The sequence below is a fragment of the Quercus robur genome, chromosome 2 (assembly GCF_932294415.1).
Source record: "Quercus robur chromosome 2, dhQueRobu3.1, whole genome shotgun sequence".
Taxonomy (NCBI): Eukaryota; Viridiplantae; Streptophyta; class Magnoliopsida; order Fagales; family Fagaceae; genus Quercus; species Quercus robur.
The window spans coordinates 70,458,889-70,484,273 of record NC_065535.1 but is presented as its reverse complement, the minus strand read 5'-3'; the positions used below and the strand labels follow the sequence as shown (position 1 = coordinate 70,484,273).

The following is a 25,385-nucleotide window of genomic DNA, read 5'->3' as shown; positions in this document are numbered from 1 at the left end:
TAAGGCTGGTCCGGAATTCAAAGATGATTCCAAAGCTGTAGTTTTCTCAGTAGGTAATGGCACTTTGTGAGCTACCTTACCATCAAAGTTTCCCTCTTTCATTAAGTCCTTCACTTTGTGAAGCTTTTCAATGACTATCTTCCCAAGTTTGTAGCTGGACTTGCAATTCCTACAATTGCGACCTTCATCATGTACTTTACGGACCTCCTGATTCCCATCAATATTGATCAGTTTATTAACTTCTTTTTCACTCTTCCACTCTTTTAAGCCACCCTTGTACTTGCTCCATTGGCTTCATTCGTTGTCCCTCAGCTACTTCTACTTGTTGTTTCACATCATTCCTCAACTCTAGCAATTTCTCCAACTGACTACTCAGCTCCTTAAGATTTTTTTCCAGATTAGCATAGCTTGCATGCCAAGCCATGCAGTTGAAGCAGCAACTGCCCAGGTCGATTGAGATTGAGAACAAATTACCCATATCTTAGTAAATATTTTGATGGAGAGAAACGAAAAGATAGTGACGAATGTTTCTAGATAAAATATAATTTAGTGTAAAATCTAATGGAAGAAGATAGGAAAATTAATACAAAGTGAATGGTGCGCTCTATGAGTTAAGGTACAAAAAAGGCTACTATGGAAGAGTGAAAATGCTTAATTTAGAAAGTGGTAGGTGGTGGCTCTATGCATATAGACGAATTATCTTACAAAATTTATAAGGGAGGATTTGAAACTGTTACAAAGTTGATGGTGGTGGCTTACAACCAAGCTGAAAGAAGAAGAATTCTTCAAGCACCACATCTTACAGAGTGTACGTCTTGCAAAATGGGATTCCATGCTTGACCTATGTTAGTGTGTTGCGTCCAAAAGGGTATCACTTTGTCATGACCATCCATTAATTTCATCGCCTGCAGTGCCCTACAAGGTTTTGTTCTGGTCATCGCTCATGACTCATGTCTAACCCTTTTTTTATAAACATGAAATTATTAATTTCATAAATGTAATTTTTTTTTAATAATTCGATAATTAATATGAAAATGGAGATTTAAACTCTGAATGTCACAGACATACCAAAATGTGTCAACCAATAAAACTACAAGGCTCTTAACTTCATGGATGTAATTCGATTATTTGTATAATTGTATTTATATCAGCAATCAGTTCTATAATTTTAATTTTTTTTAATTTAAGTAATTAAGAAAAAGGAGAAGAGTAAATAAAATTATTATAGGTGTTGTGGGGACACAGTTTGGAGCCCAAGCCTGCATTTCATGAAGTCTTGGTCCAAAAAAGCCCAACACAATGAATTTTGTAGAGTATGGGTCAAAGAACTAGGTTTAGATAAGTTAAGCAGAGGCTTGCATGGGATTAAGGAACACACAGACAAGAACAAAAGCTATTATGATGAAATAACCTCCGATCCGAGGAGACTTGGAATTTAATTTATAAATACAAATCACTACATTAGGGTTCTTTTGCATGCTACAGTGTTCTCCCCTCTTTTTTCTCGTTCCTCCCTCATGGTGGGCTTCTCTACATTATATAGACTCTTCCTCATCATCTGGGCTTTACACTTGTTGATCATCTGAACCCCCACTTGAGCACCCATCCCATCAGACACCCATTTCAATCCTTTGTGAGCTGCGGTAGCCAGGATAACACTGTTCAAGGGTCTTCTCCACATTAATGCGGCCAGAAAAGTAGCTGTAGTATATTTAATGTGGTGGGGGTAGCTTTTGCTGTGAATGACGCAACTTCTTTTTCAGGTCGTCTATTTCTCGTTGCATGGCCTGATAATTGTTTCGCCTTTGGGATATGCGACTGCCTACTTAGGCGTGGCTTTGGCTCGTCTAAGTAGTATGTACGCTTCCCTCTCGGTTCCTACCATTGCCCAGATTTGGCTCAAGGTCCGGAGGATTATTTTGCCGTTGAGGCCCAATAGGTTCTGTTTGCTAAGGGCCAGCTTGGCGTGGATTTTCTTGGTGTGGACCTGATCCTGCCATGCTCAACCGTCGTATTCACTAACACTCAAGTTCTCCCCACAGACGGCGCCAATTGTGGGGACATAGTTTGGAGCCCAAGCCCGCACTTCATGAAGTCTTGGTCCAAAAAAGCCTAACACAATGAATTTTGTAAAGTATGAGTCAAAGAACTAGGTTTAGATAAGTTAAGCAGAGGCTTGCATGGAATTAAGGAACACACAGACAAGAACAAAAGCTATTATGATGAAATAACCTCCGGTCCGAGGAGACTTGGAATTTAATTTATGAATACAGATGAGGGAGGGACGAGAAAAAAGAGAGGAGAATACTGTAGCATGCAAAAGAACCCTAATGTAGTGATCTGTATTCATAAATTAAATTCCAAGTCTCCTCGGACCGGAGGTTATTTCATCATAATAGCTTTTGTTCTTGTATGTGTGTTCCTTAATCTCATGCAAGCCTCTACTTAACTTATCTAAACCTAGTTCTTTGACCCATACTCTACAAAATTCATTGTGTTGGGCTTTTTTGGACCAAGACTTCATGAAGTGCGGGCTTGGGCTCCAAACTGTGTCCCCACAGGTGTAAATCCAAGTCTATCCCAAATCTAAAAGGGAGTAGTCTAACTTTAATTTCAAGATAGCTTGGGCACTTATGAACTCAACATCCAACTTCCTCCAAAGAAAGTTCAGCTGTCATGCTTCTTATAGTTCTTAATATTTATGTGGCATAATTATAGCTTTACAGGTTGACAAGTCAAGCCAAACAAAAATCAGTCGTAGTGGGCATTTTGTGCCATACTTTAATTGTTAATAAACATTTTTCTACAAAATTGTTGAAGCATGAATTTTGTACGGTCAATCCAATCCAAATACCTGTAAAATGGAGAGAAAGGATTAGCCCAAGAATGAAAAACGATATATTTTGTGGTGTTCTTCTCACCCTAATATCATTCTCTCAACTTCTAAAATTAAATAGAGACCCTAGTTGATTTGGGTATAAATTTTCATTTTGGATTACGTGAGATATTCCATAAATAATAGTTTGGAACTCAGAGACCTTAACTCAAAGTCTTGAAATTGAGGTGAATTATCTAAAAAAGTCTTGAAAATGAGATAAGTCTTGGTATCAATATTGCTTATTATAGATATAGGAAACTGGATGCAATCGAATATAAGATTAGATTCATGGATGCCATTCCCTTCAATAAATGATCACCAAAATAATTTAAACCTATATTCTTTGTCTAGATGGGGAACTAAACAGTACGAATATGAGCATTGAAGATAATGTGCCATCACCTTAACTGATGATGCTATCTTCAACAATGTAGTCCGCAAGTATTTATCCATCTCTCGTTCTCAAGTCATTTTCTTTTGGGGAATAGAGTAATAATTTAGTAGATATATAAAGATATTTGGTGAACGTTTGGATAGGGCTGAAAAGTGTTTTCAGCTGTGTTGTGTGTTTTTCAGTGTCATGTGTACTATTTACAGGACCCACAAGTACTTTATTCAATAAAAAAAAAAAACTTTAAAACTGGGTCCCACAGTACTATTCACACATTTAAAAATTATTTTGCTACAGTATTTTCAGTTTTTGAAAATAAGCGATATCCAAACATTTTCATAAACCAATAGTGTGGAGGAAGGAATTTTGAGCTCCCGAATTTACAGCATTTTCTTTAAGTCTAATGAACTCTTCATCTAAATATCTCAAAAGAGAGTTGTGGGGCCCAACGATTTATGGGCCGAGCCCATTTATTCATGGGGAGCCCTAAGGCCCAAGCCGAAGAGGGCTACAATCCAAATTCAATAACATAAAGCCCAAAATGGCCCAGAGATGTTGCCGAGGACAGTTCAGTCCTCGGCATACCCAAAATTCCACCGAGAAGAAGGGCAAAAACGGTATAGGAACAAGCCTGAAAGAAAATCCAAAATATCTAGGAAAAGCTGCCCTTCCCATGCAAGGCTCTGACCTAACAGAGTCGTATTCGTCAGCTTTATCAATCATCCCCTACGACTTTGGGTTTGAATTGACGGGACAAGTATCAGTCTTGGAAATGTCGACCCTACACGTGGACGAAGGAAAGTGAATGCAGACTAGTATAAAAGAAGAAATAAGTAATCTAGAGAGGGGGGGGGCTGGAAGACTGGCCAAAGAGGAAGGGCCTCCAGTCCGCCTCCAGAAGAAAGACTCCAAGGGTGAAGGCACTTTAATCACATGTGAGCATCACAAAAACCACCGCTGGGTATCTAAGGTCTAGCCTTTCGAATCCACTCTCTACAAATGATATTGTTTGGGCCCATTCATGTGCGAACCCAACACTACTGTGGTTCGTCGCGGAATGTGACCCTACAATTGGCGCCCACCGTGGGGCAGGCTTGCGCGTTAGCTCGAGCGACGGTGGAGTTGAGTTTCTGTCGAACAAGGGTCTACAAGGATGCCTTTATGACCGGCGACATATTGTTGTTATTCCAACATAAGTTCCCACTAGGGGCTACGCCTCGCAGTGTTAATGGCATGGACAAGTCTAGGGGCTTCAAACATTAGGCTAGCTTCCCCCACCTTGTTCGAGGAGCTAACCTTCGGAAAATAAATAAATAAAGAAAAATACAAGTTTTGGACAGAACCAAGGCCTTGTATGGTCCTCGGACCCAAGCCTCTGGGGAAACCAACTACTTACAAAGAGAATACAAGTTTTGGACAGAACCAAGGCCTTGTATGGTCCTCGGACCCAAGCCTCTGGGGAAACCAACTACTTAAAAAGAGAATACAAGTTTTGGACAGAACCAAGGCCTTGTATGGTCCTCGGACCCAAGCCTCTGGGGAAACCAACTACTTACAAGAAAAACACAAGTTTTGGACAGAACCAAGGCCTTGTATGGTCCTCGGACCCAAGCCTCTGGGGAAACCAACTACTTACAAAGAGAATACAAGTTTTGGACAGAACCAAGGCCTTGTATGGTCCTCGGACCCAAGCCTCTGGGGAAACCAACTACTTACAAGAAAAACACAAGTTTTGGACAGAACCAAGGCCTTGTATGGTCCTCGGACCCAAGCCTCTGGGGAAACCAACTACTTAAAAAGAGAATACAAGTTTTGGACAGAACCAAGGCCTTGTATGGTCCTCGGACCCAAGCCTCTGGGGAAACCAACTACTTACAAGAAAAACACAAGTTTTGGACAGAACCAAGGCCTTGTATGGTCCTCGGACCCAAGCCTCTGGGGAAACCAACTACTTACAAGAAAAACACAAGTTTTGGACAGAACCAAGGTCTTGTATGGTCCTCGGACCCAAGCCTCTGGGGAAACCAACTACTTAAAAAGAGAATACAAGTTTTGGACAGAACCAAGGCCTTGTATGGTCCTCGGACCCAAGCCTCTGGGGACACCAACTACTTAAAAAGAAAACACAAGTTTTGGACAGAACCAAGGCCTTGTATGGTCCTCGGACCCAAGCCTCTGGGGAAACCAACTACTTAAAAAGAGAATACAAGTTTTGGACAGAACCAAGGCCTTGTATGGTCCTCGGACCCAAGCCTCTGGAGAAACCAACTACTTAAAAAGAGAATACAAGTTTTGGACAGAACCAAGGCCTTGTATGGTCCTCGTACCCAAGCCTCTGGGGAAACCAACTACTTACAAGAAAAACACAAGTTTTGGACAGAACCAAGGCCTTGTATGGTCCTCGGACCCAAGCCTCTGGGGAAACCAACTACTTACAAGAAAAACACAAGTTTTGGACAGAACCAAGGCCTTGTATGGTCCTCGGACCCAAGCCTCTGGAGAAACCAACTACTTAAAAAGAGAATACAAGTTTTGGACAGAACCAAGGCCTTGTATGGTCCACAGACCCAAGCCTCTGGGGAAACCAACTACTTAAAAAGAAAACACAAGTTTTGGACAGAACCAAGGCCTTGTATGGTCCTCGGACCCAAGCCTCTGGGAAAACCAACTACTTAAAAAGAGAATACAAGTTTTGGACAGAACCAAGGCCTTGTACGGTCCTCGGACCCAAGCCTCTGGGGAAACCAACTACTTAAAAAGAGAATACAAGTTTTGGACAGAACCAAGGCCTTGTATAGTCCTCGGGCCCAAGCCTCTGGGGAAACCAACTACTTAAAAAGAGAATACAAGTTTTGGACAGAACCAAGGCCTTGTATAGTCCTCGGACCCAAGCCTCTGGGGAAACCAACTACTTAAAAGGGAAAACTACGTTACGTGGACCTTAGGATCTCCCCAAGGAAAACTCTCCATTAACAATTGGGTTAATTCCTGAACTACTTGGATTCTCTAGTTCGCCCTCGGATCCTCAACACCAAAGGGACTAATACAGAATGGGGCAACATGTTTCCAAAAGCATAAGCGAAGTCATTCAATGCTCGATGCCCTTGGATGAATTATTTAGAATTTGTCGCTCTCAGACAGTATTTTCGCACTTATTACAAAACGTTCAACCATTATCTCGGTTAGTTTCCTAAGTTCAACTTACTATGAATTGTTATTATTGTGCCTGGTAGTGTCGGCAAATTAGAGTTAGTTGGATTGTATTTCACGGGTTCTTGCTTTAAATATCGCCGAGAAGAAACAAACACATGGAGCACACCCATTCACAAAGTAGTGTCGCCAAAAGAACAGTATTCAAAACAAGTAAGTAAGTTTCCATTTTTACTAAAACAAAGAAACAGTACAGCGTACAATGAAAAGCTGGGATCAGCTTATGTCAGAGCTCACTACATAATTGGAAAGGAAGATACAAGAGAATAAAACAAAGTAGAAAAAGGCAGTACAGACGAGAGGTTGGGTTCTAAAGCTAACCACATAACCAAAAAGAAAGAAAGATACAAGAAAATAAGATAAAGCCGAGGAAGTGGATCAGAGGAGAGGTTGGCTACTGCTCCAGGACCTTGTTCTTCCTCAATGCCTTTATATGCCCATAACTCAGGCAGCAAAAGAAACCCAACTTGAGCCTCACACTGCTGAAGGAAAGGTACAGGGAGCCGGAAGTTGAGAAGCCTTCACCAAAAATTTGCCTGCGACAGGGCAGAGACGCTGATGGCGGAGAATCTTTCTTCTGACACACCAAAATTCTAGCATGAACAGAACCTGCTTCGGATTTTGACTAGAAGAGGGAGAAACACCATTTCCCCTCTGTCGAAGTGGAGTATTCTCTTAAATTTATACTTCCTTTGCCCGTGCCTCACTATCCTGAGTCTCAGGAGGACACGGCTCCTCTGTGGCGGAGAGAGCTTCTTCTCCCCAACCCTCGCCTCAAACATGTTATGCTAAGAGGGGATAGCACTGGATATGGGAGTTGTGATTTGGGAGGAAACAGAAGAATTGGTGCGTAGGTGAATCAACTTTCTCTCCTATTTATTTAAAGAGATAAGGTGGTGGCATTTAATTCGCGCAGCGTCCCAAGGAACGCTACAGACAAGATGGCTCTGGCTCAATCTCCAACGCCACCTGCAACCATGGGATTAAAGGAGTCTCGGGAAGGTGCACCTCGAACATTGGGACGCCAAAAAGTACTACGTGACCAAAAACTACATAAATGCCCTTTAAGTTGTGGGCCTAGTGAATTCGCGGCCCAGGCCCGTTCTGCATGGGGGCCCAGGGACAATGGCCCACGCCGAGGAATAACCGTTGCCGAGAACCACCTCCTGCTCGGCACCTCGCGAAATACCTAAGGAAAGGGAGAAACTGAACTACATCCTTCGGACTCAAGCCTATGGGGAAACCAACTACCTAGGTGACAAAACTAGGTTTTGGACAGAACTAAGGCGTTGTGAAGTCCTCGGACTCAAACCTATTGGGACACCCACTAGTCGGACGGGGAAAGCCCTCGGCTCGAATACTGTAAAATGTTAAGGCTGATAAAAGTGTTAGGATGATGGCGAGACGCCCCACTATTTGGTAGCCTATGGGAAATGTTCATTCTTGCGAGGGGTATGTCTTCGGATGATTATCTCCTACACCGCATACAGCATCCAATTCTAATCTCGGCATTGTTTTGGGTAAGTATCGTTATTCACAGATAGGCATTGCTGTGTCAAATAATTCTATTAAAGTTATGGTGACATCTTTTTATTAGCAAGTATTTTGGCCTTAGTTGTCATTGGTTCAAATGCTGTATTATTGGGCCGAGCAGCGCTTGTAAACTTGTAAAAACGTAAAAACAGAACATGCGAAGTAAAATAACAACAATTTTTATTAATATGAAAAATTATTACAACGTACAAAGAGGGGCTTAAACAAGCCTATACAAAAGGTAAACTGCCGAAGCAACAATAATATTCGTAATACAGATAAGTAAACAGTCAGGTGTCCTTTAAACTCGTCTTCAAAGTCTCTCCAATCTCTGCCTCAGTATTGCTCATATTGAGAGAAGAACTTTCTTTAGAAAAAGTTGAAGGAGAAGGAAGAAGAAAATGAAGGACAAGGAAGAAGAGGATGGAGGAGATGAATGAGGAAGATGAAGGACAAGGAAGAAGAGGATGGAGGAGATGAATGAGGAAGATGGAGGAGATGAATGAAGAAGATGGAGGACATGAGGAAGATGGAGGAGATGAATGAGGAAGATGGAGGACATGAGTAATAGAAGGAGGAGAAGAAGAGGGAAAAGGTGAGAAGGAAGAAAGAAAGGCAAAAGGAGGCGCCAGTGAACGAAGAGAGGAAGAAGCAGGGGCACTTAGTCCCTGCCCCAGTCCTGACTCCTAACACACTGGCGCCGTATTAGATATGCTCATGAGAGAGCGGGTAGTACTGATGATGTGTGTCCTCGGCTCAGTCATGCCAAAAACGTGACGTGACGAGTCCCTGCTTCGGATTTTGGCTGAAAGAAAGGCGAGACAAATCTTAAGTCTCCGCCATCCTTGCCCTGATCGAGCCATTTCGAGCTTCGTTAGAACATGGTGTTTCTGGGAGGGGAATAGTTTTTTCATTGCTTGTTACTACGGTGAGTGTGTTTCAGGTTAAGGTATAACCGGAGAATAATAGTAAACTCCGGAAGAAATCTAAGGGTTTCAAATTTTGGTGGGAGTAAAGGGACTCATTTGTGAGAGAAACCACTCCTGTTTCTTCTCTTTATATAGGGGACGAAGAAAAGAGTGCTTAATGAGTTCAGATCTCCAAGGAAATCTGCAAACATAAATACGTCCGTTTCATTCCCCCACGCCATCAAAAACCGTTGAACCTGGGAGGTCTCGTAAAGGGAAGATATTAAATACGCGCTGCAGATAGCCAAACGGCATAAACGCATCGTACGCAAATCAAGGGGAATATCTTGTAGACCGATACATTCCCTGGGCAGGTGAAGAGTCGCCAGCGTCAGTCATAAAGGCTCGGTATTATCAAAACCCCCCTCTCCAACCAAGAAGTCGGACAGCAGGGTTTTGAGGGGCTATTGTGGGGCCCAACGATTTATGGGTCGAGCCCATTTATTCATGGGGAGCCCTAAGGCCCAAGCCGAAGAGGGCTACAATCCAAATTCAATAACATAAAGCCCAAAATGGCCCAGAGATGTTGCCGAGGACAGTTCAGTCCTCGGCATACCCAAAATTCCACCGAGAAGAAGGGTAAAAACGGTATAGGAACAAGCCTGAAAGAAAATCCAAAATATCTAGGAAAAGCTGCCCTTCCCATGCAAGGCTCTGACCTAACAGAGTCGTATTCGTCAGCTTTATCAACCATCCCCTACGACTTTGGGTTTGGATTGACGGGACAAGTATCAATCTTGGAAATGTCGACCCTACACGTGGACGAAGGAAAGTGAATGCAGACTAGTATAAAAGAAGAAATAAGTAATCTAGAGAGGGGGGGGCTGGAAGACTGGCCAAAGAGGAAGGGCCTCCAGTCCGCCTCCAGAAGAAAGACTCCAAGGGTGAAGGCACTTTAATCACATGTGAGCATCACAAAAACCACCGCTAGGTATCTAAGGTCTAGCCTTTCGAATCCACTCTCTACAAATGATATTGTTTGGGCCCATTCACATGCGAACCCAACACTACTGTGGTTCGTCGCGGAATGTGACCCTACAAGAGTCTTAAATAAACAAATCACATAATTCATTAAAAAACTATAGGACTAAAAATACATTAAAAATTATAAGACCTCATTAAAAAAATATAAAAAATAAAAAAACTACAACTTTTGACAACTATTCACAAGGCAAACTGTGAGCAATGGAAAAAAATAATGAGTCCATGTAAAAGTGACAAGCAGTTAATTATAGTTTGTCATGTAGAATAGTTATGGCAAAAATTATAACTTTTTATGTGGTATTATAACTACTCAAAAAATACATACGATGAATTGAATTGTACAAAGATGAGCTAAGCTTTTTCTGTTCTTTTTTTTTTTTTTTTTATGAGTACCAATGGCCTACTTGGGCTTAGGAATTAAAAAAAAAAATAACAAAAAAAATAACTAATTATAATCTGTCATATAAAATAATTGTAGCAAAAATTATAACTTTTTATGTAGAATTATAAATACTCAAATAATATATATGAGGATGAATTAAATCGGACAAAGATGGGCTAAACTTTTTCCCCTTTTTATTTTATATATATATAAATATATATTTATGAGTAATGATAGCCTATTGGCTATTTGGGCCTAGGAATAAAAAAAATAAATGAAGCAACCGAGCAGCTACATCATATTTCGGCCCAAACAATAGCGTACCACCGCATTCAAAATCTAAAAACTCAACCTACGACGTCGTATAGGGATTGTTTCCTGAAATTCCAAATACGTGGCGGTATATGATTTGGCAACTGTAAACACTACCGACAACCTAACTGTATAGAATCCATCTCCAACTCCGAACTTAACTTGGATTCGAAGGTCGAACACTTTACAACTTTTAAGTTTTTCTTCGTCAAAAAAAAAAAAAAAAACTTTTAAGTTTTTAACAATTAACGAAAACAAATGATAGCAAAAACGGTCAAAGATTCATTCAAAAAACCGTTGGAATTGTAGCAACTTTCAGTTGTCACTGTAAGTTTTACACTAACTCTCTCTTTTTTGTAATTTAATTTCTTTTTAATTATTAGTTTTTCTTTTAAATGGGAATAAATATAGCTCTGGTTTTGTTGAGTTTGAAATTTGAATCTTTTATTCTATAATTACAACCCAAGGTCTTTAATTTCCAAGATTCACTTGCTTAGTACATATATTTTGTTCAATCTTTTAGATGATTAATAATCAAGGTTAATTTTATTTCCTAGCGTAAAATTATATAATTTAAGCCAAATAAGATCATGTTGAATTATTTATTTATTTTATGAATGCAGTAGCAAATTCATCATGTCTGGATTGGAGGAACTAAGAAAAAAGCTTGCGCCATTGTTTGATGCTGAAAAGGGCTTCTCAGCCGGGTCAACTTTGGACCCTTGTGATTCTTACACTGTAAGTTTTTGCATTGGAAGAGAAAATTTGAGATAATTTTTAAAATCAAATTTCAAAAGAATACAAAAGGGTCTTCTTTATTTTCTGTTTTTAATTTGATTGTTAAGTTACACTAGATAATGGGTTTTGAACCTAAGAACACGGGAAGTTCCATTTGAGCCAGAGTTTTTTTTTTTTTTTTCCAATGAATTCGTGGTTTTTGTGAAGCTATCGGATGGTGGGACTGTTAATTTGTTGAGTAGATCGTATGGAGTGTACAATATTAACGAACTTGGGTTGCAAAAGTGCACGTCTTCGCCGGTGGATGAGTCGGATGGTAGTGAAAAGACATACAAATGTGCTTCACATGAGATGAGGATATTTGGTGCAATCGGTAGTGGAGCAAGCAGTGTAGTTCAGAGAGCTATACATATTCCTAATCATAGAATTTTGGCCCTGAAGAAGATAAATATCTTTGAGAAGGTATTTTTTTAAATTTTTCTTTTGGGGATGAATTAAGAAAGTATTGCTTGCTAACTATGTCTTGTTGCTTTGTACTGATATAATGATGTGAGAGTTTGTTTGTCATGAATTAAGATAAAGAAATTGGTCATTTGATTTACCTATTGAATCACAATCTGGGGCAGTCTAGAGGTGTGTTTATTAAACATTTTGGCCATCTGATGTGTTGGTTTCTTCATTGCAAAAGGAAATTATAGGGAATTGTGGGCTAAATTTGATCATATTTGGCTCATTAGTCTGTTATTTGAATATTTCCATGAAGAAAGAGAGCATATTTTTCTTCTTCTTCTTTTTTCTTTTTCTTATGGAACTATAAGGGATATTCTTAATTTGGTCTACTCTCTTCTGAAGTACCTAAAGTTGCTTTGCACTAGTCGCATCTCTGAGTTCTCATAATCTACATGTCCTGCCTTGCACAGGAAGGCACACCAACTTTAGGTTGATTATCATTAAACTTGTCTACTTGCCTCTACTTTAGTGTATAGATATTATTCCTCTTCTAATGATCTTAAATTGAGATAATCTGTTCTAAAATAACAAACTTTAAAAATCTTGATCCAGATACCCATGACTAAAATGGTGCATAACACAAGCAATGTAGGGTTAAAAGAAAAGTTCGGCGTAAAAAAGTAGTATGGGGTAAATTGTACTATTCTCTTATCACATGGTCTTACATAAGTACTCCCTTGTGCTTACTAGGAGAAAAGGCAACAGCTTCTTACTGAGATACGGACATTGTGTGAAGCGCCTTGTTATCAGGGTCTCGTAGAATTCCATGGGGCATTTTATGTTCCAGATTCTGGGCAAATAAGCATAGCTTTGGAGTACATGGATGGAGGGTCATTGGCAGATATCTTAAGATTGCAGAAAAGAATACCTGAACCTGTCCTCTCGTCTATGTTTCAAAAGCTCCTTCATGTAAGAATATCTTTAATTCCAGCTAGATTTTTCTCATTATAAACTTCCCATCTAATCAGAAGATAAGCATTCTTGTTATTAACATTTTCTTTTTCATCCTGGAAGGGGTTAAGCTACTTGCATGGAGTTAGACATTTAGTGCACAGAGACATAAAGCCAGCAAATTTGCTTGTGAATCTGAAGGGGGAGCCAAAAATAACAGATTTTGGTATAAGTGCTGGCTTAGAGAATTCGATGGCAATGGTTAGTGATACTTTCTACATCAATTCAAGAAATATAAGTGCTGGTTTTATTGTTCTATGCTTCTTGCTTTTAATACATGTCAATTTGATACGTGTTTTCTACTTGCTAGTTACTTTTTTTACATGATTTTCAAATTGTAGATTTATTACTTATCTCTCAATGTAATATGTCAGTGTGCTACTTTTGTTGGAACTGTTACGTACATGTCACCTGAGAGAATTCGAAATGAGAGCTATTCTTATCCGGCTGATATTTGGAGCCTTGGTCTTGCTCTCTTTGAATGTGGTACAGGAGAATTCCCATATTCAGCTAATGAAGGACCTGTCAATCTTATGTTACAGGTGAGGATAATCATGATTGAAAGATAAATGAAAGTGCTTAGAAATTGTTTCCGAATAGACTGTTTTTCGTAAAATTTCCATGCTCATTATTTTAAAAGGGTTCGATATAGTTATAGTTTTAAATCCTTAGCAGGTGTGAAAATTAGAAAAAAGGAAAAAAAAAAATTTGTGTCTGCTTCACAAGAGTTTTATCCAATATAACAAACATACTATTTCAGCAGTTGTAATACTTTCATTGATCAAAGAATGAAGACATTGAATGTATCATAAAAGGGGAGCACAATGTCTTCATTTTTTTTTTTTTTTTTTGATAATGATGACAATGTTCTTCCATCTATATTACAGACACATTTTGCATTCTTATGCATTTTATTGCCTATGTGTCGTTTCTTTGTTTAGCAACTGAAATTTCTTGGTCTGGCAGATCTTGGATGACCCATCTCCATCACCATCAAAACTCAATTTTTCAACAGAGTTCTGCTCATTTATCGATGCTTGCTTGCAGAAGGATGCAGATGCAAGGCCAACAGCGGAGCAGGTGAGTAAATGGCAGAAATTTGTGACATGGTACATGCCAATGCTAGTGAATCATAAATTGGTGGTTTTAATTGTTACTATTTTGTAATTTCAAAAGAAAGAAAAAATCTAAGTTTTGGTAAATTTTAGTTTAATTATTAACTTTATAAAAAAAATTAACCTTTGTTGATTATTATCAACAGATGGTTTTGATTCTCCCTTCACTTAGAACATGTATCTGCCATTGTAGATGTAAAGTTCTTAGTTCTTATTATTGACTTGGACTCCTCCTTGTTCAATTAGAGTGCCACTTCTTATCCTTGCCTAATGTATTTGAAGACATGATTCTGAAAATCATTGTGCCACTTTTCATTCTTTTTTAATGTTTTTTTAACATCTTGAGGTACTTGTTAAGTAAAGACATGCTCAATTCAACACTGATTTATGAGTACTCTCCAACTGCAGTTACTTTCACACCCCTTTATTACGAAGTATGAGCACTCCAGAGTAGATTTAGCAGCATTTGTCCAAAGCGTTTTTGATCCAACACAAAGAATGAAGGACTTGGCAGATGTGAGTACAGAAAACTTTTAATCTCTATACTTTCTATCTAAATGTTCTAACAATAATTTATCCAGATGAGAAAATTAGTAACTGATGGATTTGAGTGTGGTATGTGTAACGGTGGGCTATTATGCTTGAGAACTTTCTGACGCTAGAACTTCTGTATGCAGCTGCTTTGAGTGCAAAGCTGAAGATGGCATCATCTTCCAACCTTAATCTTGAACCCAAAACATTAATTAAGTTTTTGTTTTCATGATAGCTGACAATTTGATTAAAGTTTTCCTCTACCTCATTTTCAAATTATTCTTCATCATTTACAATGACAGAAATATCAAGTGTTCCATTATTATCTAATCAACCTAAATTCTATTTGTGTAGATAACTAAGGTTTGAATCTATAGAATGTTTTCATCTGGTTGCAGACCTTGATAAGAAGAAATGGCATGTTCAAAATCTGATTATGTTGAATGGCCTGAATTTTGGTTTACATTATAAAAGAAATGGCTCTAATTGAACATGGACCTATTGTATTTGAAGCACTTAGATGGAAGCTTGAATAATAAACAGAGCTAATTACTCATGCTTATGCTCCATGGATATTGATTCCATTTCATGTTTTCTGATCAGATGCTGACGATACATTATTACTTACTCTTTGATGGACCTGATGAACACTTGCAGCACATAAAGACCTTATACAAAGAAGGTTCAACTTTCAGGTACTGAACTATGCGAGATTTTTTTTTTTTTTTTTTTTCCCTTTTCTTTTGTTTAAGCAAAAGTTGCTGGTTCTGAAAAGGGAAGGTGTAAATGGTTCAAACATTGTCAGTCCATACAAACTTTTTTCTCAAAGAGGTCTGGGATGAGGTGCTCCAACTCAGCAAATGTAGTATTGTTGAAAGTCAGTTTTAAACTTAAAATGAGAAACTGGCTGTGTAGTATGTTTTGGCTTTTTCATGTCCACTAATATGAGCTTTTTATTCTTCTAGTTTCTCTGGCAAACACTCTGTTGGTCCAAATGATATTTTTACAGCTCTGTCAAGCATCCGGAGTACATTAGCAGGTGACTGGCCTCCTGAAAAACTTGTGCATGTTGTGGAAAAACTTCAGTGTCGTGCTCATGGTCAAGATGGAGTTGCCATTAGGGTATCAGGATCCTTCATTGTTGGGAATCAATTCCTTATTTGTGGAGATGGTGTACAAGTAGAGGGTTTACCAAATTTCAAAGATCTCTCCATTGATCTATCTAGTAAGAGAATGGGAACGTTCCGTGAACAGTTCATAATGGAACCAAGCAGTCACATTGGGCGTTACTTCATTGCTAAACAGGAGCTGTATATTACCCAGTAGAGAACAAACTAACATCGAGGATCCTGTCCTCCCAGGTTAGTGGATTCATCAGTTGTGCACAAGTTTATATGACTTTCTGAATGTTCTTCTACAATTTTGTAGCCATTGCAGATTTTAAATTTATTTTGAGCGTGAATGTATTCCTCTTTTGTGAAAATTCTCCTTGTTAAGTACTATACAATTATTACAAACAGTTTCAGCATGTTGTCAGCTCCCTCTTTATATTGCTAGCTAGTAGCTACCAGTGAGAAATGCCTTCTCCGTGACCCCACCATGAAACTTATGTGTGTGTACGGTATATAGTTATGGTAAAACTTATTTAGCTATACTTATTTTTTATTACTGCTTGCTGCTATCATCATGGCCCCTCAAATGGTGTTAGTCTATTAGATGCATCAAGTAAAACTTTCTAGTCACTAGGGTTGTTCTAAAGCAGATGATTAGGGGTTCAATTCTAGCTAAGTCCCTTTGCAAACTCAAATGCTTTATATTTGTCTTGCATTCTCTTTTTTTGCATTTTTGTAGTCCTTTCTCTAAACTTACTTGGAATTTATATTTGTGGACAGATATCACAACCGTGACACTTACAAGATGAAGCTAACAAACTCTTCTCCAGAGTGTATAGTCCCACTTCATAGACACAAATTATTGTCATTACATATTAATTCATGTAGTGAAAATGTATTATATGGTTGTAAAAAACTAACGTTTATTTGGGTTGGCATAGTGTCAAAGTGAAACCATGTATACTGCCAAAACATTTATTAGTGTCAATCCGACCTGTTTTGCTCCTTGTAAGTTTGTTTACTTGTGTTCCTTGCAAATATGTATCTTAACAAATCTTTAATGCATCAGTAACACTGTAATGTAATATATCCAAAGTTCTTTAGTTTTCTTTTCATCTAAGCTAATTTTTAATGTGTCATTAACACTATTTATTTGTAATGATATGTTTCCAAAGCTTTTGTAGCAATTTGATCTTTATTACAATAGTTTCTCAATTCAAGCTCTTTAGCTTCACGTTTTCTTGATTAAGCTAAAAGGGTATGAATAAATTGGTCTAGCTTATAACCAAGCTCACTTACAGCTAAGATTTTCACTGGATTGGATGTTGTCACAGTAACATATTTAGCCGGCAAAAACACAAATGCTTCACTTTCCATGCATTTTTTAGATTATAGAGTATGCATACTCTCCGTAGCTGATAACATCTCTATATACATAGCAGTAGTCAACCCCATATCCTTCAAAATTCAAATCATACTTTAATCAAAGGGGAAAATGCAGAATGGACTCAGGACTTTAGATTAAAATCAAACCCCTTATTTTTTTCAATTTGAAATAGTAACTTCCTAAACTTTTAGAAATATCTATTGCAAATATTGGATGGAAAATACTTTATTTTAATAAAAACATTCATTAAAAAGTAAAATTTATTGATCCTATCTTCTTCCTTTTTCCCCTTAATAAGCTAAACTAGTTTAGATTCCCCTGTCACCTCACTGAGTTCAAATAAATATCCCACATAGGGTTGTAAATGAACCAAGCCAATCATGAACAACTTGAGCTTGGCTTGATAAAAAGTTAGTTCATGTTTGTTTATTTATAAATAAGCCAAGCTTGAACTTTAATTTTAGTCTCGTTTAATAAACAAACCGAGCCCAAACAAAAAAATTTGTTCACGAACAAACTCATAAGCTAGTAGGCTTGATACAAAACAATTCAAGCATAGACTCATTTATAAGTTTATGTGTTAGTTAAATATACTCATTACACATATCTTAATAATGACATGGCCAACATGAGACCACTACCCATTACTTTAATTTTTTATTCCTCTAAACTGACTAAGAACCATTTTAGACTATAATTACATTTAAAAATAAATTAATTAATTAAGTAGATCACATATGATCTTTCTCTATCAGTCAACTAAAGTAAAGTTATGAAACATATTAATATTTTCTCATTCATAATAGTTACAGATAAATATTTTTCTAATTCTTCATTATCTAACGTGAATGTAAAAATTATATTTTAAACAATTGTTGAAGTTATAAACAATGAATAATGAATTAATAAATTTAATTATGTAAATTTTTAATTTGAATAATGGCTAATCATAAGTAGAACTAGATGCATGATAAAATGAGTACTTTTTTTTCTTTTTTCTTAATTTTAGAGGTTTAAATATTTGATAATATAATTTTTTAAGATCTCAAGCTCAAAAGCTTGACCTGAGCTCAAGTTTAAACTTGATATTAAGCTTGAGCTTGGCTTGACTAATTAATCAAACCAAGCTCAAGCTTTTTAGCTTTTCAACGAGCTCAAACTCAAACACTATTTTTAAGCTTATCACGAGCTCAAGCCAAGCTTGACTTTTTTACTTTTTTTAACGAGCCAAGCTTGAATATGCACTACTCAACAAAGCTCAGCTTGTTTACAACCCTAGTCCCACTCCCACAAGTCATTGAAGTGGATACAACTTGCATCAAAGGAAAGCCAAAATTGTAATCAACAATCTCAAACTAGGCTTCACAAAATTGATGTCCAATTAACTTCTTGTTATGAGTTTAATTTCGATAGGTTTATGTTAGTTACTAAGTTTTTGGTTACAATAGAAGTGCATTTGAATTTTTCTCAAGAAAGTGATAGAAAATTATGAGGTAAGAGGTTTCTTGGTGGCAGTATCGTTTGGTGGAGGGCCAAATTTGTGTGATGGTTAGCTGCCGAACTAGGTAGTTTTGGTGGAATTGTGGGCAACAGAGAGGGAAGGGTAAAGAAAAATATATCTTTTTTTAATAAACTTTACTATTAAATGAATATTATATTTAAAGAAACACACATAAAACACATGATGTATTGTTCATCCAATCTTATTAACAAAAGAATAATAATAAAATGATAAAGACATTTCTTAAAATTCAAGAACTAATTGTTTCAATTTAGAACAATAAATGATTTGATTTTGACCCAAAATTCAATTTTTTACATTACTCCCTTAATTAATTACCACATTGAGTTACTTTAGATTGAGACAAATGGTTACAAGCCCATTGAATAAACGGTGACATACCTTCAACCTCTCATTATAGCTTTAGAACATATACACTTAACATATAAGGATCTGGACTGGACCATCTGGTAGGCAGCAAAAAAGAAAAGATCTGGTGAATGTCATCTCTGCAAAAGTATGTTAAACCAGAACAAGTTCAAGCCATGCCTTATACACCATCCATAGCTTATTCAAGCAGCTAAAAAACTATGGAGAAAATCCTAAATTTTTCTTTCAGGTTCCTAAAGTTCAAATTCTCAACAAAAAGAAGGGAAGAGGGTGGGGGGGAGGAGGTGGGGGTCACAAAGTTATTCTGAGTGGCAAAATGAAGCCTTGAAGCTGGATGCTGCCGGCAGTTCATTCACAATTTCAGAATTTCAAACTGGCAACCAGTCTATGCAGGCATCACTTTTCAACTCACTATTTTACAGCCTAAAAAAAAAAAAACAAAAAATTTTACATGATAAATTCATGCCAATGAATGAGCAACAAAGATTTTAAACAACTGCTCCAAAAATGCTCTATTTTTTATAAGCACAGTGAACACGTTTCCAGTTTGGCAAATATTTGTCCAATGCCAAATTGGCATGAACTCCGAGGTAAATATTGATGAGATGTAATGGTCTAACAACCCTCCTGTATCCTGCTTTACAATATTTCCAATACAGCCCTGCAAAAACAAAAGCGAACCTGGTGAAATTTCCCCTCCAAGTTTACAATTCCATATATGTATAAATACGTGTGCATGTGTTAAAAAAGATGAAAACTGGACTTACTCTACAATCTGGAAAAGAGTGATGTGCCTGCTTCTCTATTCTCAAGCCCTTGATCCAGCAGTAAAATGTGGGCTTCAGTATCATATTGTATATAAAAATTAAACCAGAGGTATAAACCAATAAATTATGAAGCCGCTAAAAAGTAGTCTCGGATTGTTCTTTTTATGGAGGAAGGAGGGTTCAAAACAGAAGATGGGCTCTTCAATGCAGCTTCTGGGGTTTTCTCAAAGGCTTCATTTAAATCAGAACCTGAGAATAACTTCTTCTTCTGGCTCTCAGGAGTACTGATTGTGGGCATCGTGATTCTGTTGGATGAGCTACTTTGGACTAATACTTCATTGGAAGGAAATAAACTGTCAGGATCCTTTTTAAGACAACTTGGTTCGTTATTCATAAGCTTGTTACATTCTGCACTAGGGATTGCCATTACTCTCCTTCGAATGGAAGATGGGGATCTTGTGCTTGAGCAATAACTGCTCTGTGTGTTCCAAATTCGAACCTAACAAATAAATATGTGCACAGTGAGGCATAGGGAGTGTAGGTAAAATGCTGGAGACACATTCCAGCAAGCATGATAAGGAAATAATATATCACTAAATAGTAAAAACTAGAAAAAAAAAAAATTTGCAATAGATTAACAATTGCATCATTCTCTTGTATTTAATTTAAATATTCATCTTGCTCACCGTGAAATCATCTGAAGAAGTTGCCATCTTCCCAACCTCAAAAGGACACCTGCAAAAGAAATTTTAGAACTTACTTTTTTGTCAGTGAAAACTCAATTCAGCAGCATTAAGTTTTAAAAGTTACCAATCTACTGCTGTAACTTCTCCATCATGGCTTTCCAATTTTAGGGGATCTTCTTGAGGCTTGTTCACCTGGTTTGAATGAGTTTGCCAATTAACTTAATTCGAATCAAAATCAAACAAAGAGCCCTTCATAGGTAAGAAATCTAACCTGCCAAAGATAGGCACAGCCATCACTAGAACCACTGATTATGTGAGCTGCATCAGGGCTGATTGCTGACTGCAATTGCAAAAATCATATGGAAGATATGTAAATTTGTAGGCCATCAATTTCAAATGAACAGGGTTCTTGGGCTTAAAAAAAGCAGTTCTCACCTTTACAAAAAAAGATTCTATCCTGCATCCAGAGAATGATCTCAAAGGCCCCTTTTCAAGCTGAAGTACATTGTACAAGTATATTCTGAAAGAAACAAGAATATAAAATGTAAGACGTTCAGTATTCCCCAATAAGGCTCTTATATTTACTTAGATCCTCCTGTTTACAGCAAGGGTAAATTTTTTAGATCGGAATTGCTGCCTTTTATCTCATGCTTGCACATTGAACATTCTGCTCATGCTTATAACTTTATGTTTATGTTCTGTGAAACAGTAGCTAAATCAGTTAATGACAAAAATAGAGGCTATTCAAAACGGAAGGAATACCTATTGTCCATGCATGAAGCTGAAAGAAACACTCCATTTAAATCTTGGGACAAGCTTGATATACCATGTAATCTTCTTTCCTGAAATGAGAACAAAGAATCAGAAAACATCAAGATAACAATATGTCAAATTATCCAATATCTGTAACAAAATTTCAAATTATGAATTACGACACATCCACCCCCTTGGGTGAGGTATGTTCAGGGTTCAAATTCCCCAAAACCCTTTGCCCAGCTGGAAAAAAAAAATGGAATAATTGCAGAAGAAATGTTACTTATCCTGCTACATCTAGATTTCCAACTATTTTAACAATTCCTTGACCAAAAGTTAATTGTTTAAATCACAAACCCTGGAAATCAGTCCTAAGTTACTAAGGTGGAGAGCAGGGTTGAATATATATGACAATTGATTTGTTGCTTGCTCCTTGGAAATAGGCATTACAGGATAAATTTGCAGTACATTTAAAAATAACCTTTGCAGTTGACTGGGGATGAGGACTTGTCTGTGTGACCACACTTTTCAGATTTCTGGTATCCCAGAACTTCAAAATGCTGAAATGAACCAACCGCAGAAAGAAACCAACAACAACAAAAAATCTCAAAGCATTAGTATGATATAGATATAATTTCTGATCAGGGAATTAACTTTTAATATCATGTATGAATGCAAGTGCTATATACATACCTGTCCACTGCTCCTGCAGAAGCAATGGAAACCTCGTCTTTGAGATAAAGGACCGATGTAATGCTCATAGAAGCTGCCTGAAGGAATTAAAGAATCAATAAAGAGTATGGAAGAAGTGAGTGAAGTGACCAAGGAGAAACAAAATCAGCAATAAACCTTGCTCCGCCTGATGCGTTTTGCTTGAGGGGAAAGATGTGCTCTTTTTACCATGGCAGTTGAACTGTGAAATAATTGGAAAATAAGAAAAAATAAATAAGAGGCAAAATAGCATTGTGCTGAATGAAGAGTAAATTAAAAATAAAAAACTGCTAATGTTTGGATTACAAACGTAAAATACTTGATTGGATCAAAGGAAGTGTGAAGCCATAACTTACCCTATACAAAGCTCCCTGTTCCAACTCTTGGAACTAAAATTGCATCTCAGGTCCCAAAGAGCGAAGGACCCATCCCTTGAACCAGAGACAATAATATCTATCCAAAAAAAAAATTATTAAAGTTAGAAGGGTTCATCATTTCAAAATATGTAGCAGCCAGTTGAAGTGAATATAAGATATTGATATACAAATGAACTTAGAAGCCTACCTGGATTACTTGGATGAGAACACATAGACTTCACACTTCCGGTGTGCCCCGTCAACACTCCAATACATTTCCTTTCCTGGACATCCCATACCTTCATCTACAGAAATTCCAAAGAGCATAATTGGCTAAGAAACTGAAAATAGTTATACTACAAGTGAAAACTTAAATTGGTTTGAAATTAAGTATACCACTATTTTCCCCAGGGAACCCAGCTCCATATTCTATTTTTTGTCATTTACAATATTTAAGCTTCAACTTGTTTATATTGATAAGTGTTATGTATCACATTTTCTCATGATGAGTTAAACTGAACCATATCACAAAGTGATTCTGAAAAGTTTTTGGTTTTAGACTTTCAAACCTAACTTCCAACTAAAATCTTGACATCCAGCCTATAGTTTAAAGCATAGAACATGAATTGCGGATCACAAAATGAGTGCCCATTAAATAACCATCACAGAGTGAATTTAGGTTAACTATAGCCTAAGGTTCTGTGAGCCCATAACTAGCATGACAATAAAATTTTGAGTAAAAAAATGACCACGGACAAAGTCAAGCAAAACATGCTCGAAGGCATGAATTGCAAATAAGCAAGCCTGTGCTAAAGTTCAAACAAATTCAAATGTCCATTCAACGATTTGAACATGCTAATGAAAGCAACAAATCTAAATAAAGTTCAATACTTACAGTTTGATCACCAGAAGCCGTCAGAATTTGAGTGTCTTCCTGCAAAATCAGTCAAATTATAAAGAAATTAGCATTGTAAAACAACAAACAAATAATTTTTTCTTTAACCAATCATGCTAAACTGTAAAATCGACAAGTGCCATTCTAGTTTACTCCAAACTCATTTTTGCTTAACCTTCATTGAAATTTACTAAAGAACCCAGAATTCCCATTTCCCATTTCTTACACATAATTGAAAATGTGTGGATTTTTAACAATCTGGATATATTTAGAAGAATGAATGGTGATAATAACCAATGCTCGATTTTAGCATATCAAGAAGAAATGAAATGTTCAATCAAAAATATGCTCTAAAAGGGCTTAATTGTAAGTTAACAAAGATAATTGTTCCTTAAGCAAAAGAGACAAAATCACAATGTAGTTTTGGAAGTACCTTAATCCAACATAAATCGAACACCGCATTATGATGCGCAACCCAATCACAAACCCTAGCTTTGTCTGGAAAACAGTTATGCAAGAAAAGTAAGAGAAAAAAATCAATATTTTCTATAAATTAACAATAATTAAAAATTAATTCCAACTACAATTTTGGCTTATGTACATTTGTCAAGTGTTAAAGTGTTAAATTTTCATCCCTAAAGTTTTAATTGTGTCAACAATGAAAAAACCTAAAAAGAAAACCAGACCTGCATTTTCTTGATGGGATGAAGAAGATGATAACTTGCGGTGAGAATCGAACAAGCTCACGTACCCGTCCTCATCGGAAACCGCAAGGATATGCGAGTTCTTACTGGTCTGCCATTTGCATACAATTAGTCTGGATCTACGTATAGAAAATATGATTAAGCTATTTAACCCAAATTTTTATACCTTGCAGAATGAGATAGCCAATGGCGGTGTCTCCTCGCCGCGGTGCTCCACCGCCACCGCTCCGATCTCATTGATGCCCATTGCGACGTCGCTTATGTGAGCTCGTTTTCGAACTGAACCAAACCAAAAAAAAAAAAAAATATTATGGATATGCAAAATGTGAGAGGGTCATTACATGCATGTAGAGAGAGAGAGAGAGAGATAGGGGACCTCTGAAACCGTTGAGCTCTCTGGATCTGAGGTCGTGAAAGATGGAGTGTGAGTTTGAGGTCTGCATTTGCAATAGTCTTGGTTGTTGTTGTTGCTGATTGAGTCTGTGCAGAGAGAGTGATAGAGAGAGAGAGAGAGAGAGAGGAGGTGAAGGAGGAAGCATTAGCGAGATGGTTTTTAGTTTTTATTTTCTGGGGCGGAGTATTGGCGGGAGGAACGTCAGAGCGGGAACTTAAATTTCAAGCTTTCACTGCGCGGGTTTCTTTTCTTTTCTTCCTCTTGTTAATTTTTTGTTTAATTGCAAAAATACACCCTTTTAGTTTTAAGGGTTTATAATATATTCTCGGTTTTGTGTTATTGACACTTGAGTTATCATAAATGATATATTTGATCATTCCATCAATTAGGCGCAATTGTATATTATAAATAATTCAATTTTGATCAATTTTATTATAGAAATCACTTTTGTTTTCTTCCCATTAAAGTCCGTTTGATTGGAGATAAAAAAGTAAGGGATAGAAAATAGAGAAGGTACGGAAAAGTGAGAAGAAATTAGAGATTTTAGTTTTCTTTCCTAGTATTTTAGCTGGGAGGTGGAAAAAGTAAAGGGGTAATAAATTCTTTTATTTTGTTGAAAATAAAATTAGATTATATAAAATGTTGTTTGTATGGATTTACTCTCTTGTTCCTATTAAAAATTTGTTTTAAGATATTTTATAAGGGGAAAAAAATATTGAATTGGGCTTTAATGAAAGGGGGAAAAACAATGTTAAGGGAAGTGGGGGTAGATTGTTAATTTCAATTAGTCCCCTTTGTTCTCCCTATTTTCTCTTCATTTTGGCAAGATTGAATTTTTATGGACCCAAGGAAAAAACTGTGAAACTCCACCATTTTCTCTTCTCAACCAAATACACCTATAATCCATCTCACCCTTCCCATTTTTCACCCCAACCAAATGGACTCTTATTAGTTATTTCCTCTTTTCGTTTTTCTCACTCAGTAATAGACCCACATTAAAACCAAGCTCCTAGTCCAACAAGCTCACCCCTCCTCTCAAAATAGTAATAATTAAAAAAATATTTGTTACTAAATATTTATAAATTAATGCAAATAGTAATTTCATTCATTCTACTAAAATAAAAGTAAAATTATAATTAAGCAAAAAATAACAACCCAAATACTAGGTTTAGGGCCTACGCTATTAAGGGAATATGTGTCAGGCATCCACTCGGCCTATGGTATTC

The 25,385-nt window shown here is 37.0% G+C and overlaps 2 protein-coding genes across 3 annotated transcripts; one reads left to right on the top strand and one right to left on the bottom strand.

Annotated features, from left to right (window-relative positions):
* The first annotated feature begins 10,822 nt into the window (after positions 1-10,822).
* Positions 10,823-16,723, top strand: LOC126714805 (mitogen-activated protein kinase kinase 3). 2 transcript variants are annotated; one of them, XM_050415172.1, is made up of 11 exons: positions 10,823-10,985; positions 11,282-11,396; positions 11,604-11,858; positions 12,597-12,815; positions 12,921-13,058; positions 13,232-13,399; positions 13,824-13,937; positions 14,381-14,488; positions 15,107-15,198; positions 15,469-15,864; positions 16,396-16,723. In XM_050415172.1, exons 2-10 carry the CDS (start codon positions 11,295-11,297, stop codon positions 15,827-15,829), a joined length of 1,557 nt encoding a protein of 518 aa, XP_050271129.1. In that variant the 5' UTR covers positions 10,823-10,985; positions 11,282-11,294; the 3' UTR covers positions 15,830-15,864; positions 16,396-16,723. The 2 variants fall into 2 exon arrangements, with proteins under 2 accessions (XP_050271129.1, XP_050271131.1); XM_050415174.1 differs by having other exon boundaries at positions 10,837-10,985; positions 11,285-11,396.
* A 2,162-nt stretch (positions 16,724-18,885) lies between these two features.
* On the bottom strand, positions 18,886-24,325 carry LOC126714804 (uncharacterized). The gene is made up of 17 exons (XM_050415171.1): positions 24,142-24,325; positions 23,932-24,044; positions 23,748-23,856; positions 23,495-23,559; positions 23,062-23,100; positions 22,375-22,471; positions 22,167-22,263; positions 21,949-22,012; positions 21,793-21,869; positions 21,581-21,659; positions 21,109-21,188; positions 20,782-20,866; positions 20,618-20,686; positions 20,471-20,538; positions 20,347-20,395; positions 19,661-20,159; positions 18,886-19,554 (listed from the first exon to the last, which is right to left on the bottom strand). Exons 1-16 carry the CDS (start codon positions 24,302-24,304, stop codon positions 19,785-19,787), a joined length of 1,629 nt encoding a protein of 542 aa, XP_050271128.1. The 5' UTR covers positions 24,305-24,325; the 3' UTR covers positions 18,886-19,554; positions 19,661-19,784.
* Between the last annotated feature and the right edge of the window lie 1,060 nt (positions 24,326-25,385).

Coding starts and splice junctions, on each gene's coding strand:
- LOC126714805 (XM_050415172.1), top strand. CDS start 11,295: ATGTCTGGATTGGAGGAACTAAGAAAAAAGCTTGCGCCATTGTTTGAT. Junction 13,059..13,231: donor TAGAGAATTCGATGGCAATG/GTTAGTGATACT, acceptor GTAATATGTCAG/TGTGCTACTTTTGTTGGAAC. Junction 14,489..15,106: donor GAATGAAGGACTTGGCAGAT/GTGAGTACAGAA, acceptor TTTTCTGATCAG/ATGCTGACGATACATTATTA.
- LOC126714804 (XM_050415171.1), bottom strand. CDS start 24,304: ATGCTTCCTCCTTCACCTCCTCTCTCTCTCTCTCTCTCTCTATCACTC. Junction 21,189..21,580: donor ATCCCCAGTCAACTGCAAAG/GTTATTTTTAAA, acceptor TTCTCATTTCAG/GAAAGAAGATTACATGGTAT. Junction 20,396..20,470: donor GAAGTTACAGCAGTAGATTG/GTAACTTTTAAA, acceptor TTTCTTTTGCAG/GTGTCCTTTTGAGGTTGGGA.